At 49.0% G+C, this 14,761-nt stretch overlaps 3 protein-coding genes across 3 annotated transcripts; 1 reads left to right on the top strand and 2 right to left on the bottom strand.

Annotated features, from left to right (window-relative positions):
* The first annotated feature begins 245 nt into the window (after positions 1-245).
* Positions 246-5,332, top strand: LOC125765652 (endoplasmic reticulum transmembrane helix translocase). Its single transcript, XM_049431009.1, has 4 exons — positions 246-3,590; positions 3,661-4,000; positions 4,072-4,348; positions 4,425-5,332. Exons 1-4 carry the CDS (start codon positions 716-718, stop codon positions 4,539-4,541), a joined length of 3,609 nt encoding a protein of 1,202 aa, XP_049286966.1. The 5' UTR covers positions 246-715; the 3' UTR covers positions 4,542-5,332.
* Positions 5,333-5,396: 64 nt separating this feature from the next.
* Positions 5,397-10,261, bottom strand: LOC125765647 (ribonuclease 3). The gene is made up of 3 exons (XM_049430999.1): positions 9,491-10,261; positions 8,835-9,418; positions 5,397-8,764 (listed from the first exon to the last, which is right to left on the bottom strand). Exons 1-3 carry the CDS (start codon positions 10,079-10,081, stop codon positions 5,551-5,553), a joined length of 4,389 nt encoding a protein of 1,462 aa, XP_049286956.1. The 5' UTR covers positions 10,082-10,261; the 3' UTR covers positions 5,397-5,550.
* Positions 10,262-11,322: 1,061 nt separating this feature from the next.
* Positions 11,323-14,646, bottom strand: LOC125765655 (ankyrin repeat and LEM domain-containing protein 2 homolog). Its single transcript, XM_049431015.1, has 3 exons — positions 14,349-14,646; positions 14,109-14,288; positions 11,323-14,023 (listed from the first exon to the last, which is right to left on the bottom strand). The coding sequence occupies exons 1-3, from the start codon at positions 14,392-14,394 to the stop codon at positions 11,466-11,468; spliced, it is 2,784 nt and encodes a 927-aa protein (XP_049286972.1). The 5' UTR covers positions 14,395-14,646; the 3' UTR covers positions 11,323-11,465.
* Between the last annotated feature and the right edge of the window lie 115 nt (positions 14,647-14,761).

The raw sequence follows: 14,761 nt of genomic DNA, 5'->3' as shown, positions 1-14,761 counted from the left end.
AGATTAAATGGAGCTACGATTACACGAATGCAATGGAAACAGATACAAAACGGAACTTTATGTAGCTTTTCATAAAAATATTATTTTATAATGCTATTTATATCACCAAAAATAGTGTATTCTTTTCTCAATCAAATTAACTTCTACAATTAAAACTGAGAAATATATTTATGAATCAGTTTTTTGGATAACGAACTGAACTGTCAAGCCGTATTCACCGTGTAACCAGGGCTTAGCGCGCAACTGTCAAACGTAGAAAAGCAACCAAAAAGTAGTGACGAACTTACTGCCACGACGATTTGTTCTCGGTGAAAACACAGTTTTTCCAACAATTGCTATTGGAAAAGCTTTCGGCTATACCTCTGCACCGTGCCCGGTGGTGCAGGCATTTTTCTGTTAAACATTTTACCTCTCACATTCACCGCACACTCATCTATTGGCCCCGTTTATCACGTGTTGAGGTGTTGCGGTTCATCGGGAATCGGTGTACGATGGCCCGGTTTTAAGGGCACTTCACCGTGTGCGGATCTGTGTGCGTGTTATCCCAGCTCATTGCCTTCGGGGCCAAATCGTTCAAAACGTCCAGGTTGTGATAAAGCATTCAATCCCCAAACCCACCGTGCGCACCGGTTGGCAGGGGTTAGTATTAAGGAAGGATCACCGGAAGGGAAACCCGGGCCACAACACAACAGACCACACAACACGCGTCACAAAGATGGGCTACGAGAAGAAGCAACTCACGAGCAGCGGTAGCGGTTCGCTGGACGAGCTGGTCCACTATGCCACAATCCACATCCCGCTCCCGGTCGTGCTGAGCGGTGCCGTAATGCCCTTCATGGTGGTGTATGCACTTTGGCTGTACTTGTGGGTGTTTGTTTACGGTATCGATGAGTACCAGGACGCCGGGTTGCTGTTCCTTGCCGGTATTGCCTTCACGCAGATCTTCGTGTGCCTGTGCTGCTTCTGGAGCGTTCACGTACAAACGTTCCTTAACTGCCGCCGAACGAAAGCGCCCTGTGCCGGAGCGGTTGTAAAGGTCGTTCCGACCGAGAATAATGGATCGTCGGAGCTGGTGCGCATCCGCCAGACAAAGGCTGAGGACGGTGCGAAAGAAGACGGCGAGCTTACGTACTGGTTTCTGTTTCAAAAAACCAAATACATCTGGGACCCGAACAAGGCCCTGTTTCGCAGCGTCGAGTTTCCGATACACCGTACGTACGAGGAGTATTTCGAGTCGAAGGGTCATCTGGACGATGCGGACGTAACGCTCGCGCAGGCCACGTACGGTGACAACGAGATGGAGATGGTGGTGCCGGAGTTTCTCGAGCTGTTCAAGGAACGTGCCACGGCACCGTTTTTCGTGTTTCAGATATTTTCCGTACTGCTGTGGTGTTTGGATGAGTACATGTACTATTCGCTGTTCACGCTCTGCATGCTCGTCATCTTCGAGTGTGTGCTGGTACAGCAGCAGCTCCGAAGCCTGTCGGAGATCCGTAAGATGGGCAACAAACCGTACCAAATCAACGTGTTCCGCAACCGGCGCTGGCGTCCGATCAGCTCCGCCAAGCTGGTGCCGGGTGATCTCGTATCCGTCACACGCTCACAGGACGAAAACATCGTGCCGTGCGATCTGCTGCTCATACGCGGTTCGTGCATCGTGGATGAGAGCATGCTGACCGGTGAATCCGTTCCACAGATGAAGGAATCGCTAGAAAACAACACGGACGAACACGACAAGGTGCTGGACATTGAGGCGGACGGTAAGCTGCACGTGCTGTTCCGCGGCACAAAAGTCGTACAGCATTCGGCACCGAGCAAAGGGGCAATGCGTTCGCCGGACAATGGTTGCATCGGGTACGTGTTGCGAACCGGCTTCAACACCTCCCAGGGCAAGCTGCTCCGTACGATCCTGTTCGGTGTGAAGCGCGTTACCGAGAACAATTTGGAAACGTTTGCCTTCATACTGTTTCTGCTCGTGTTTGCAATTGCGGCCGCCACGTACGTGTGGATCAAGGGTACGGAAGATCCGGACAGAAACCGGTACAAGCTGTTCCTGGAGTGTACGCTTATTCTCACATCGATCATACCGCCGGATTTACCGATCGAGCTGTCGCTAGCGGTCAATACGTCCCTGTTGCAACTGTCCAAGGTGTACGTGTACTGTACGGAACCGTTCCGCATGCCGTTTGCCGGAAAGGTGCAGATCTGTTGCTTCGATAAGACGGGCACGTTAACGAGCGACAATCTGGTGGTGGAAGGTATCGCCGGCCTCAAGCAGGACACATCGATCGTACCGATCGAGGATATTCCCGAAGAAACAGCGCACGTGCTCGGTTCCTGCCATTCCTTGGTTCAGCTCGATGAAGGGCTTGTCGGTGATCCACTGGAGAAAGCCACCCTAACAGCAATCGATTGGAACCTTACCAAGGGTGATTCATGTGTTCCGAAGCGTAAAAAATTCAAAGCCCTACGTATCTATCATCGTTTCCATTTCTCCTCATCACTGAAGCGCATGTCCGTACTGGCCGGCTACGTGATACCATTCACGAATGAAAACTGCTACATCGGCACGGTAAAGGGTGCGCCGGAAGTGATCGTAAAGATGCTAAAAACCGTACCCGAACACTACGAACGAACGTATCTGGAATATTCGCGCCGGGGCGCACGTGTGCTTGCGCTCGGCTACAAAAACTTCGGTACGCTCGACAACAATACGGTGCGCGAGCTGAAGCGGGACGATGTGGAGCGTGATCTAGAGTTTGCCGGCTTTATCATCATCTCCTGTCCGCTGAAACCCGACTCGAAGTACGCCATCAAGGAGATCATACAAGCGTCGCACAAGGTGATGATGATTACCGGTGACAATCCGCTGACGGCGTGTCACGTCGCAAAGGAACTACGCTTCAGTCGGCGAACGATCGTAATTTTAACACCGCCGGAAGATCTGAACGGTAGCACCGGCAAGGGTGGTGCAAGCGACTGGCACTGGGAGTCAATCAACCGTGAGGTGCAGCTGCCCGTTGATGCGCGCACCGTGAAGGAACTGTACCGCGAGTATGATTTCTGTATCACCGGCGAAGGTATGCAGTTTCTCGACCGGGAACGGCACGCGTACCTGCTGCAGCTGATACCGTACGCGACCGTCTTTGCACGGTTTGCACCAAAGCAGAAGGAGTACGTCATCACTACGCTGAAAAAGCTCGGCTACTACACGCTTATGTGTGGCGATGGAACGAATGACGTTGGCGCGCTGAAGCATGCACACGTCGGTGTGTCCTTGCTGAGCCACATGCCATCGCGCTCCGAGCGGAAACAGCAACAGCGGGAACAGCAGGACGAAAAGGAGGACAAGAAAAAGGCACTGAAAGCGGGCGGTCCGAATGTGGGTGCGATCGAAGACGGAAACAACCGTCGGCAGCTAACGCCTCGTGAACGAGCGATAATGCGTGCGCGTGAAAATCAAAGTGCGGCCCAGGAACGGCTGCAGAAAGCACTGAAAGAGATGGACGAAGAGCAGGTGCAGATAGTGAAGCTGGGTGATGCGAGTATTGCCGCTCCATTCACGAGCCGGTTGACATCGATCAATTGCGGTAAGTGGGAAGGATCATCGTTTGGGAATGCTCTCTCCCTACTTTAATGTTCTCCTTCTCTTCTTTACAGTGTGTCACATTATTAAGCAGGGCCGTTGCACGCTGGTGACGACGTTACAGATGTTCAAGATTCTTGCCCTGAATGCACTCATCTCCGCTTACTGCCAGTCGGTGCTGTACATCGACGGTGTGAAGCACAGCGATGCACAACTCACCCTGCACGGTTTGCTAACCGCCGCCTGCTTTCTGTTCATAACGCGTTCGAAACCGTTAAAGGTGCTGTCGAAACAGGCGCCGTTACCGAACATCTTCAACCTCTACTCGGTTACGACCATTCTCGCACAGTTTGCGATCCATTTCTCCGCACTGATCTACATGGTGCACGAAGCCAATGCACGATCACCGCCACGGTATGTTTTTCTTCGATGGAATTTGTCCCTTAAATTAGTTTAATAATGCGAAACTTCGATTCATTTCACAGGGAAGGAAAAGTGAAACTGAACGTAGACTTGGCACCGGATGAAAAGCAAGAATTTGAACCGAACATCGTTAACAGTACGGTGTACATTATCGGTATTGCAATGCAAATTGCCACGGTAGCCGTCAACTACAAGGGCCATCCGTTTATGGAGAGTTTGCGGGAAAATCGATTGCTTTCGTACGCGATCTTCAGTTCGAGTGCGATCGTGCTCTGCCTGGCATTAGGCATCGTACCCGATCTGCTCGAGATGTTCGAAGTGATTGACTTTGATGCGGATGTAAGTGTTTCCCGTAGTATCATTTGAAGGTTTTGTTTTTACCTCTCTAATCCAACTGTATCTGTTTTGCTTTTAGTTCCGACGAATTCTCGTTGGCGTACTGATAGCGGATATGGTACTGGCGTACCTAATCGATCGCGTTTGTTCGTTTCTGTTTGGTGAAACGCGAGGAAAGACGGACATTATTACTTAATACAGGTGGACACGGAAGTAGTATCTGCTATAAGCCGGCGAGAAAACGAAACAAATAAGCACCCGCACGTACTGTGTGCGGTGTGTTGATCTTACGTTTAGCGGGTTTAGTTTACGAAGGTGTCGAAAAGGAATTATTGTAAGTTTTTCGTTAGGAAAAGACATGATCGATCATCCGTTCAGTGGCCACCAGGTGGACTGATCGTCTTTTTTTTTTTTGTTTCATATGGGATAATAGTCAACGATACATACTACTAAGGGTTTAGTGTTGAGCGAGAATTCGAATCAATTCACTCAATAGGTTCAGCAGGCATATTTAGAACAGTTTACCCTTAGTTGCATTTACGTGCAGCGTCGGCTCACACGGTTCGTTCACCATCACCGTGAGCTAGAAAAGTTTTAATGTTGTTCCACCGTTTTTTTAATGTTTTTCCACCACCAAAGGCAACATTAGTTCAATTTCGTTCTACCTTGCACTGGAACAGAGTATTTGACCAAGCAAAAAAAAAAGAAGAAGCATTTAATACGAACCAACTGCAGAGCGAGCATTTGTAATCGATTCCAAGCAATTATTCATGTAAATGCAAGGAAGAGGAAAGAACGTTTGTTTGCGAAAAAGACTTATGCAAAACCAAACGTGTACGGCGGTGGTGGTGGTATATGTAATTTTGCAATTACGTCGCGAAAAAGTGCAAGAAATGATCGGTACTACTGGAAATGATAAGCTGAACTAAAAAAAAACATGGGACGAATGTCCCTTCTAATGAAAACAGGCGACACAATAGACTAAAACTTTGGTTTTCGGTGTTGACATTGGTGAAGGATTGTCCGAAAGAGCACACGGTTAGTTCATACATTTCTCTGCGTATCGATAGAATGATATCTTTAATATGAGTATCTAAGTATCTTCAATGATTTATATACTTTTCTAGCACTGGGTAATTCGTACATCAACTCTTACTTGGTAATAATTCATATAGATGTTAGATTTTCTCTTCCCTATCCCGCTACTATTCCATTGTTTCCGTTTCATCGATTTCTCCCGCTTCCAAATCAGATAGTTCATCCGTTCCTTCCACCTTAATCTGATACTCCTGCAGTAAACTAACATAGCCTGCAGTAATGCCTCCATTCCCACTACCGGCTCCTTCCGGAGGGTCTAATTTTTCCTCCTTAATCTGATCCTCAGTTACGGGAAGAGCTTCAACGCAGGGTTTAATATCTTCTGCTATATCCTCGGCCGTTTTGTTCACCACATCAGCAGAAAACTGTTCCTCACCGTCGGAAATATCGTCCAGGCCCAAATCTTCATCATCCGACACGGAGCTATACTCGCACTCGTCCAGCGTTTCCAACTTGGTCTGAATCGGTTCCTCTTCTACCGTCATCAGTGGTTCCGCTTCCTCAATAGCTTGCTCCTCCACTACCGTACTTTCATTATCATCTACCACATTCGGTGGCACTTCCGCATTCACCCGTTCTTCGGTGCCAGAACTGACGTCACCGGCAGCGACATTACTGACGATTTTTGGATTACTTTTAGGTCGACTTCCATTGCTGCTATCGCTGCTACTGCTGCTGGTGCTGTTATTACTGCTACTACTATTAGATCGCGACCGTCGATGTATCTGGTACTGCTTGGGAAGCCGAGCTGATTCCGGCAAAAACACGGAAGCATTCTTTTGTTCACGCTTCCGTTTCGCTGCCAATCCTTCCGGTTGCTGATCGGCAATGCTTTGCATCATTTCATCTTCCTCCAGTTCATCCTCTCCGGGCAAATCTTGCTCACCGTTTGGTCCGGAAGATCCACCACCCCCGGTACCGCTCCGGCCACCTCCTCCCGCCGACCCACCGCCAGCTCGTGGAACTTTCTGTCGCTTGAGACTTTGCGCAATGACCCGACGCTGATGATCGAGCTGCGGGAATAAATCTTTCGAATTTTCTAACGCCTGTTTCGCTGCGTTCATCTCCGCCTGCTGAATGCTATGCCCATCCGCGCATGCCAATCGTTTGCCGCGGAAGTACACCGCAACGGAGTAAACGCGCGTATTCGTTGGTCCGGTACATTCGATCACCTTGTACACGGGAATGTCCGGCTCACCGCCATCCATCGTACGCAGCGTAAGACAGCACTGCTGCAGCTTCGACTTGGGATCGTTCCAGTCCTGGTTCATGATAAAGTCCTGCAGCCGCGGGAACAAACACACGTGACAAAACATCTCGCAGTACTCGAGCCCCTTGTCCACGTACAGTGCGCCGAGAAAGGCTTCGAGCAAATCGGCCCGATCCTTCGTCTTAAGGTCCGCCTTTGGGTTCGAGTAGACGGCGTACTGTGTCATGCCGAGATCGTCACAAACGACCGCCTGCGTACGATTGTTTACGAGCGAACTTCGCAACAGCGAAAGATGACCCTCGTGATGCTCGGGAAAGTGACGATACAGATACTCGGAGCAGATCAGCTGCAGTACCGTATCGCCCAGAAATTCGAGCCGCTGGTTAGAACCGAGCGTAAGATTTGTGAACCCAATCGAACGGTCGGTAAACGCTCTTGCCAACAGTCGGATGTGGTTAAACTGAACGCCGATGGAATCTTCGAAGCGTGTCAACGTTTTCAGCATCTCGAACGATCCAATATGATGCCGATCGCCGAGCGGTTCCTGTTCCTGCAACGGATGTGACGGATAGTTTACCCATATACCGCGCAACGTGTCATCCTCCTGGAAGAGAGCGTACGCAAATACACGGTCCGCCACCTCAATACCACCGTCGAGCAGAAGCGCTCCCATTAGTGCCTCAAAACAATTCGCCAGCGCGTGACGTAGCTCCAGCTCGTGACACAAATCGGACCCATGTGCGTACAGCATAAACTCTTCCAGATGTAGTTTCTTTGCCAGCACCGCCAAATGTTGATTCTGCACAATGGCTGCCCGATACGTTGCCAGTCCACCTTCCTCCAGATCCGGAAACATGTGAAACAGATGGATCGAGGTAATGAACTCTACGACCGCATCGCCAAGAAACTCGAGCCGCTCGTTGTGCGTAATGTTGCTGTCCGTTTCGTGCTCCTTGCCGAACCGGGACATAATGCTGATCAGCGTGTTGATGCCACGCTTGCGCGTGTTCATGTAGTGTATCTTACGATCACCGTACTCCGGCTGCCGTATGCCACAGTTCGTAAGACTATTTCGCGCGTGATCAGGATTCGTGCCAAAGTTCTCCTTATACGATGGGTGTGTGAGGGCAAGCTGCAGCGTGTAACGGTTCGTAAACGTGTACCCAATGTACTGTTCGAGCACGTTCAACGAACGATGAAACCGAAGGTGACCGGTCAGCACCGGTATCAACATCGCATGCTGCACCATATCGCACATAATGCCCGTCCGGTGGAACGATTTCGCACTGACCGCGATCGTGATGTTACGCTTCATCCGTCCCTGCATTCGCATCTCCAGCAATCGGTTCTCTTTCGTCTCCAGTTTGCGCTTGTCCTCGAACGAAGGTTTCGACATGTTGGCAATCAGGTGGCGAAACTTTATGTACTCACGCCACGCCTTCTGGTACTCAGGATTGCCGGCGTAACTCAGCTGGGGCGGTCTAATGCCAAAGTGTACGATCACGGGATGCACTAGACCTTGATCATCGATTGCAGTTGCTTCCGGCACGTCGCCCACGTTCCTGTCCAACTGATCGACCCGTACCGAGCATGGTTTCATGCCCGGATTTGTTACGACCATACCCTTCACGTAGTCGACATAATCTTGCCACTCGTTCTGGCTCATATCCATCATCTCCTTCAGCATGTCCGGTGGTACGAGTGGGCCGGAATTATCCAACAGATAGCGCAACACTTCGCTCATCGCGAGCACTTCCTTCCCGTTGTCGGGCAGATCGCGCACAAAGCGTGGTAGAAAGTGATAGCACGGGCAGCAACTTTCCTCCCCAGAACCGGACGGCTGTACGGTAAAGTCGACCAGTTCAAGCAGCTCACGGAATAGATACCGATCGAATAGGTTTAGCTCGCGAATGGTAAAGTTTTCCGGCATCTGCTCCTCGATGTAGAGGATCGTGTACTCGATGTTGAAGCGAATAACCTTACACGTTGGTAGCTCACCGATCGGTTCATGGGACAACAGTGAGAACCCTTCGAAGAGAAACTCGTGCTGATCGTGCTTGATGATTGTGGGCGTTTTCGTGAGGAAATTTGTCGGCGGAGAGATAGTAATGCTGAAAATTAGGAAGAAACAATCTTATTGAAGATAACTTCAGACACTCGAGAGAGACAAAGCACACATACCGATAATGATGCAATTTATCCGCATTGTTCGAATTGGGAATGCACTTTGAGAAACGTTCTTCACCCGGATATTTCCCATGCCGTATGCCGGTCCGCCGCGAACGTGCCGAACACCGGCACAACGGTCCATCGTTCATCTCGCCCGGATCGTTGTACCACAGATCCACATGCAGCCGAAGCGGATGCTTAATCTTTGCCGTCAGTTCCTCCATGCTGCACTCATCCTCGAACTCGATCTCTTCGTCGGAGGATTCCGACGAGGACGAACATTTGTCGTGCTTGTGGCGACACATTTTCATCTTGCGCTTGCGGGGTGGCGGATTGTACGGTTTTTGTGTCGCACGAATCCGTTCGGCACGATGGATTAGTTCCTCCTCGAACAGCGTACACAGTGCATCAAGTCGAACCGTCGATTCGACCACCTTTTCCGAAACACGCTTGTAGTATAGCTCGGCGGGTGATGAACGTACCCACAGGGTGCGATCTTCGTCGTTGGCCATTTCGGCAAGTTTGCGTGCAATATCTTCGGATGTTTCACAATAGTTGCGGCACCATTTCGAAAGGATTTCGGCACGCTCCGTGTCCTGCAATGGGATGGGAGAGAAACATTAACTAACTTTAAAATTCATTCGTTTTTTCGTAATACCAATACTTACCACTTTGAACCGTGAGTGACGAGAACTGCTCCGTTCAGAGGAGGAAGATTTGTCTGAATCTCGCCTGCACGAAGCTGACCGATCCGTGCGTGTTCGACCCAACCGATCCGAACTGGTGGGCACGGAATGTGATCTTCCGCCCGACCCATATCGAGATGCCGAAGAACGTGAGTATGATGTAGTTTTCTGGCCCGACGGTGAATATGCACGACTGGCCGAATGTTTATAGGAACCACCGGAATGGGATCCCGTCGAGCTGGACGATGTTTCGCTGCGTCTTCCTTGGGAAGGGAAATGTGTTCCACCCGGGTTGCGCGGTGTATGACGTTTGTACGTGTGGTGCGGTGTGGAAGAATGATGCTGGCTGCTACTGGCATGGCCCTTGTCAGAACGATCATGAGAGTAGTACGGTGCCGCTGGTGGCGGTCTCGTCAACGTAGGCGGAATGTTCGGTGGTGGAAAGTTAAAGTTTGGCATTGTGAATCCTGCACTGCTGGGGACATTTCCCGAGGCTCCGGATGGTGCAGTTCCCCGAGGCACAAAAGGATTCGCACGAGGCGGTGGATAACTCGGTGGCCTATGGTTGTTCATGGTTTGCTGGAGAATAAATGCAATGAATTACGTTCTAAATCACTGTTTTGATGAATTTACACTTTGGTTCTGTTTGGTTTATCGCCCGTAAGTTATGTTTTTGCTATTTTTGCAACAAAACACTGCGCAACTTGCACTTGCCGGTGCCAGTAGTCGAAAAATGTAAACAAAGCCCGGTGAAAAATATTACCCAATTTAAACGCTATTTGGATTTTTGTGCTATTTTCGAAATTGTGGGCTGCGTTCTTCGAATTTTATTTTTGTATTCAAACGATTACAATTTGTGTAAAAATTAGCCTTTTTTAGAGAAAGTTGAATAGATTGAGTATATATGGTAAGGGGGCACGTCTTAAGGGTTGGCCGTAAGGGTTGTGTATGTGATAAACGGCACCGATTCTACACGACAGCACCGGGTATCAAATCCCATCCGGACCGTTCCCCGTAGCAAGGCGTGACTATCCGGCTACGCGGTAAAAATAAGTCCAGCAAGCCAGAAATGGCCAGCATGACCTTAGATTTCGTTAAGCCAAGAAGAGAGGACATATTAACAATATTTTTTAACATTGATGAACTAATTTTAAATTAATAGGCCATGTTTAAAAATAATCCATAAAATTTGGAACGACTCATAACGGTTTGAAGGTTCGTGTAGGATACAATGTGCGAGAGTGATCTTTGCGATCCATTTTTATATCCTTGCATGTTAGGTCCGTTTTGTAATGTCCTTTATTGGTAGCTGGCAATCAATGATAAGCTGCATGGAATGATAAAATGAACGAGGGAATAAAATCATTGTTATGAGTTCGAATCTACACAAAGAGTTATTATAACTCCTTTTCAATGTACTTGACTCAAAGAAATGCAACCCAAATTCTAAGAATCGCTGTTACTTGATCGTTACTTACGCTGAGCAGAAGGAGGGAATCATATCACTCTTGGGTACAATAACTTGTTGAAGTATCAAGAGTCAAATGGCACTTTTACGAAATATTTAAATCGTTCTTGAGTGAATCAAAGATCTCCATAAAGAGTCATGAATCTTGTATAAACGACATCACGCTTCCGTGAGCGAGACTAACTCTCCTCACTCACTCACTGAGAGTTAACTCACCGTAAAGAGTTTTTATTCCCGTATCGACTCCGAACTCCACACCCATCCTGGTAAGTTATTAGGAGCATCGGCCCAAGAGAATTAAAATTGATAAACAGAAATGAGGCATTCAAATCCGGCACACCAAGAATATAGTATTAAGGCCGCAAAAGAAACAATCATCATTTATTTTGGTTCTCAAGCATCTCATGCTTTTGTCTAACAACGTTACAAAAAAAGGATCTTTATTCGAGATTCGAGACATGAACACAACGGGTTAAAGTGATAACCCGGCTACGAATAATATTCAGCCATCGCCCCCTTCCAGGCGCACACGTGCGGATAGGACAACGGATCAACGTCGACCATTTTCAGCACATTCCAAACGTCAAAGTCCTGCTGGGTTGGTGACGAACCGGAAATGAACACACTATAACACTCGTTGTCCTCTTCCATCCCGTTCTGTTCCATTAATCCATTCGATGGCCCAGCGCTGTTTGCTTTCTTCAAGTGTGTCTGGGCTGTCTCATCGCTGTTTCCGTTGTGATCCTTACGCACCGCTTTCGGGCTGGAGGGTGGCGTAAAGAACACATCTTCCTGTTCGTTCTCCGAATCACTGCAGCTGTAGTATCGTTCATCCTCATCGAACGATCCTTCCGGTGTAAGTTCTCGCACTGTTCCAGCGCTACGATACGTGTGGAAATCAACCACTACATTCGCTGGCGGAACCGGTTCCGACGCAGACGGTGTGCGAATCGCACGCTTTTCACGCCGTTTGTTCATTCTCTCCAGTATACCTTTCCCTGTGTTGTGCGTTGGTATATCGGTGCGACAGTTACAAGGCAGAATGTGCACATTATCCTCCCACATGGTTTTCGAGTTCCACTCCGTTTGATCACCACCGTCAAAGGGAGCAGCAACCGTCGTTGGGTCGTCGGAAAAATGCGACAGAAACTTAGCGACACATTTTGCTGTTTCGTTCAACGAATCGCTGCGCAGCAATGGTTTCCACATGTTGGATGGCTTTTCTTCGCCGGTCCGATTGTTCTGTGGCACATTTGCCACGATCAAGTACGCAAACAGTGAATGCACTTTGGAGAAATCGATCATGCGAAATGTTGCATCGTTTCGATAGTTTTCGACCAGCTTCTCTAGTTGACGGATCTGGGATTGGAACGTTTCACCAACAGAATCGTCGGAAGCACTCTTTGCCGTCGGTTTCAAGACACTGTTGACCAACCGCGTGCCGAACACGTGCAACGAATTCAGCAGGCAGCGATATGGGTTCGAAACGGCTGTGCGTTGCAACTCGTCGGCTATGTTGAGGCTCATCTTTTCGGTCGATTCACAAATCATGTTCATCACGTCGTTAAACGACGATTCCTTTTGGCACGTCGAATGGCCGTCACTTTCCGGGAGGCTTTCCACTTCCTGTCCATCAGCACCTTCCATTTGTTGTTTCTTCTGCGCTAGATATTGTTCCAGCATGGTTAGACCCGTCTCATCCGCTATGTTACAGAATGTGCCCAAAAAGTTCCAATACTCTTTCCAGCCAACCTGCTCCTTTTCGGCCAACATACGTCCGACCATTTCGAGACCTTTTGCCGGGTCCGTGATGCGTATGGAGCGTTCCTTGAACGAGGGCGATTCCGTCACATTCGCTTTTTCGTACGTCGTTTGCGTTTCCTCGCATACGTAGCTGAAGTTGGCAGCGTCCGCCTCGTTGGCGCAGAACGAATCTTCCGTATCTATGCTGTCGTTTGCTAGGTGATTGCGGTACGAAAAAAATAGCCGATTAGGCGTGTACGGTAGCCGATTTGGCGTGGCCATTCGTAAGTGGTTGCCGTTGTCGTCAGGGATGAATTTCTCACACTGTACCAGGCTTTCGTCCAAGCTCGAATCGATGAGCGTGTTATTGTTGCGTCGCTCTTGCTGTTCGCCAGCTTCCTCCTCCTCCAGCCTGCCATCGAACGAACGGTTCGCAAACAGCCGACGAGCGGTTCCTTTGATCGGTGTCGAACTTTTCCGCATCTCCGACAACTTACTATCGCTTTGTACCTTAGCCGTTCCAAGAATTTTCAGTCTAGGTGGCGTTTTCCACCGCTTACAAAACCGTACCGCTTTTTCCTGATCCATCGGACCGGCGTACGCTTTAATTTCACGCCGAGCATTCAATTTGTCCCGCGATTCATCCAGCTTGGGCAGCTCGGTCGGGGAAAACGGTTCACCCACGACTGGCGGTAAGCTGTTGTCCTCCGTGCGTATCACCGGGACGAAAAAGTTTTCCTTTAGCAGCGCATAAATAGCTTCCCGTATCTCAACCGTACTGTTTGCTGGCTTCGCCCGGCTGCAGATAATTTCCCGCGGATACAACCCATCCTTGTTTGGCTTCACTTGACACTGTGGGAAGGCAATCAGTTCCTTTACCACTTCCACCCAACCGAGCTTGGCGGCAAAATGGAGTGGCGTTTCGTTCCGGCACTTGTCCGGTGTGTTCAGATACAGATCGAGCAGTATGGCAGTTACTTCATCGGTCGAGGATGTGCGTTGTCCGTGCAGCAGTTCGATGTAGGACGGGTTTTCTATCGTTTGAAGAATCAGTCGACAAATGTCGCTCCGTCCTTCGATTGCAGTTATGTGCAGTGCGTTGTACCGCGGGCCTTCCTTAAGGATGGTTGGTGTGTCACCTGAGCTGATTAGATAGCGCGGATTTTGCAAAACCATTGTGCGCACTTCCTCGATGTTGTTGGCTTCGATAAGTTTCCGGAACGCTACCAGCTTCTGGCTTGATGGTGCGACGAATGGTGACTTTGGAACCTTACGCTCAGCGGAAGGTATCGGACTACCAGGCGCTACGGGTAAATGAAAGGGAAATGGGCAAAAGTTAATTTACGACTGGTCGTTATGCATTTAGAAACGTGAACGAACGTGATTTACCTGCAGCAGCAGCCCCACCACCACCACCACCACCCATAATCGGAGCTGCTCCTTCAGACGGTCCATGCAGGTAAAAGTAGACTGCTTCTTCGCTCGAGGAAAACGCTTTCATGCGTGCATCTTTGTGCAGCTTCAATGCACCCAGTGCTTCAATTTTATTGTTGTAGAAGCTTTTGATGGCTGCAACAAGAATGCGAATCAGTACACTTTTTGAACCAAACGGTCAACGCACAATCTTACCGAAGTTGGACGTGTTGTTTGGTATGAAAATGGCGTAGTACTCCATGGCTGGATCAACCGTAGCGTCATCCAGCAGATTGTACCGTTTGTGCGCTAATAACCGAACCGAACGCGTTTCACAAACCTTTCCCGCGTATTGTAGTTCGCGATATTACGATGGGACACTATTTCCAGGTATATTTCTGCCGGTTTTACACAAAGAAAATTAAACGAATCGCACACACAGCTAGGCTGACGACAAGACAGGACAGACACAAAACAGATTGTTCTTGAGTTTCGCGGTACGTGAGATACGCGGAATTGGAGACAGGCGAATGATTTTCAAATTTGACAGTACATTGAGTTTACTGCCTCCATTTCAATTCTTCGCTCTTCGAATAGTCAGGGGTCCTTATTTGCCTCGCCTTTTTTAT

The sequence above is a fragment of the Anopheles funestus genome, chromosome 2RL (genome assembly GCF_943734845.2).
Source record: "Anopheles funestus chromosome 2RL, idAnoFuneDA-416_04, whole genome shotgun sequence".
Classification (NCBI taxonomy): Eukaryota; Metazoa; Arthropoda; class Insecta; order Diptera; family Culicidae; genus Anopheles; species Anopheles funestus.
This window is presented reverse-complemented; position numbering and strand designations above follow the sequence as displayed.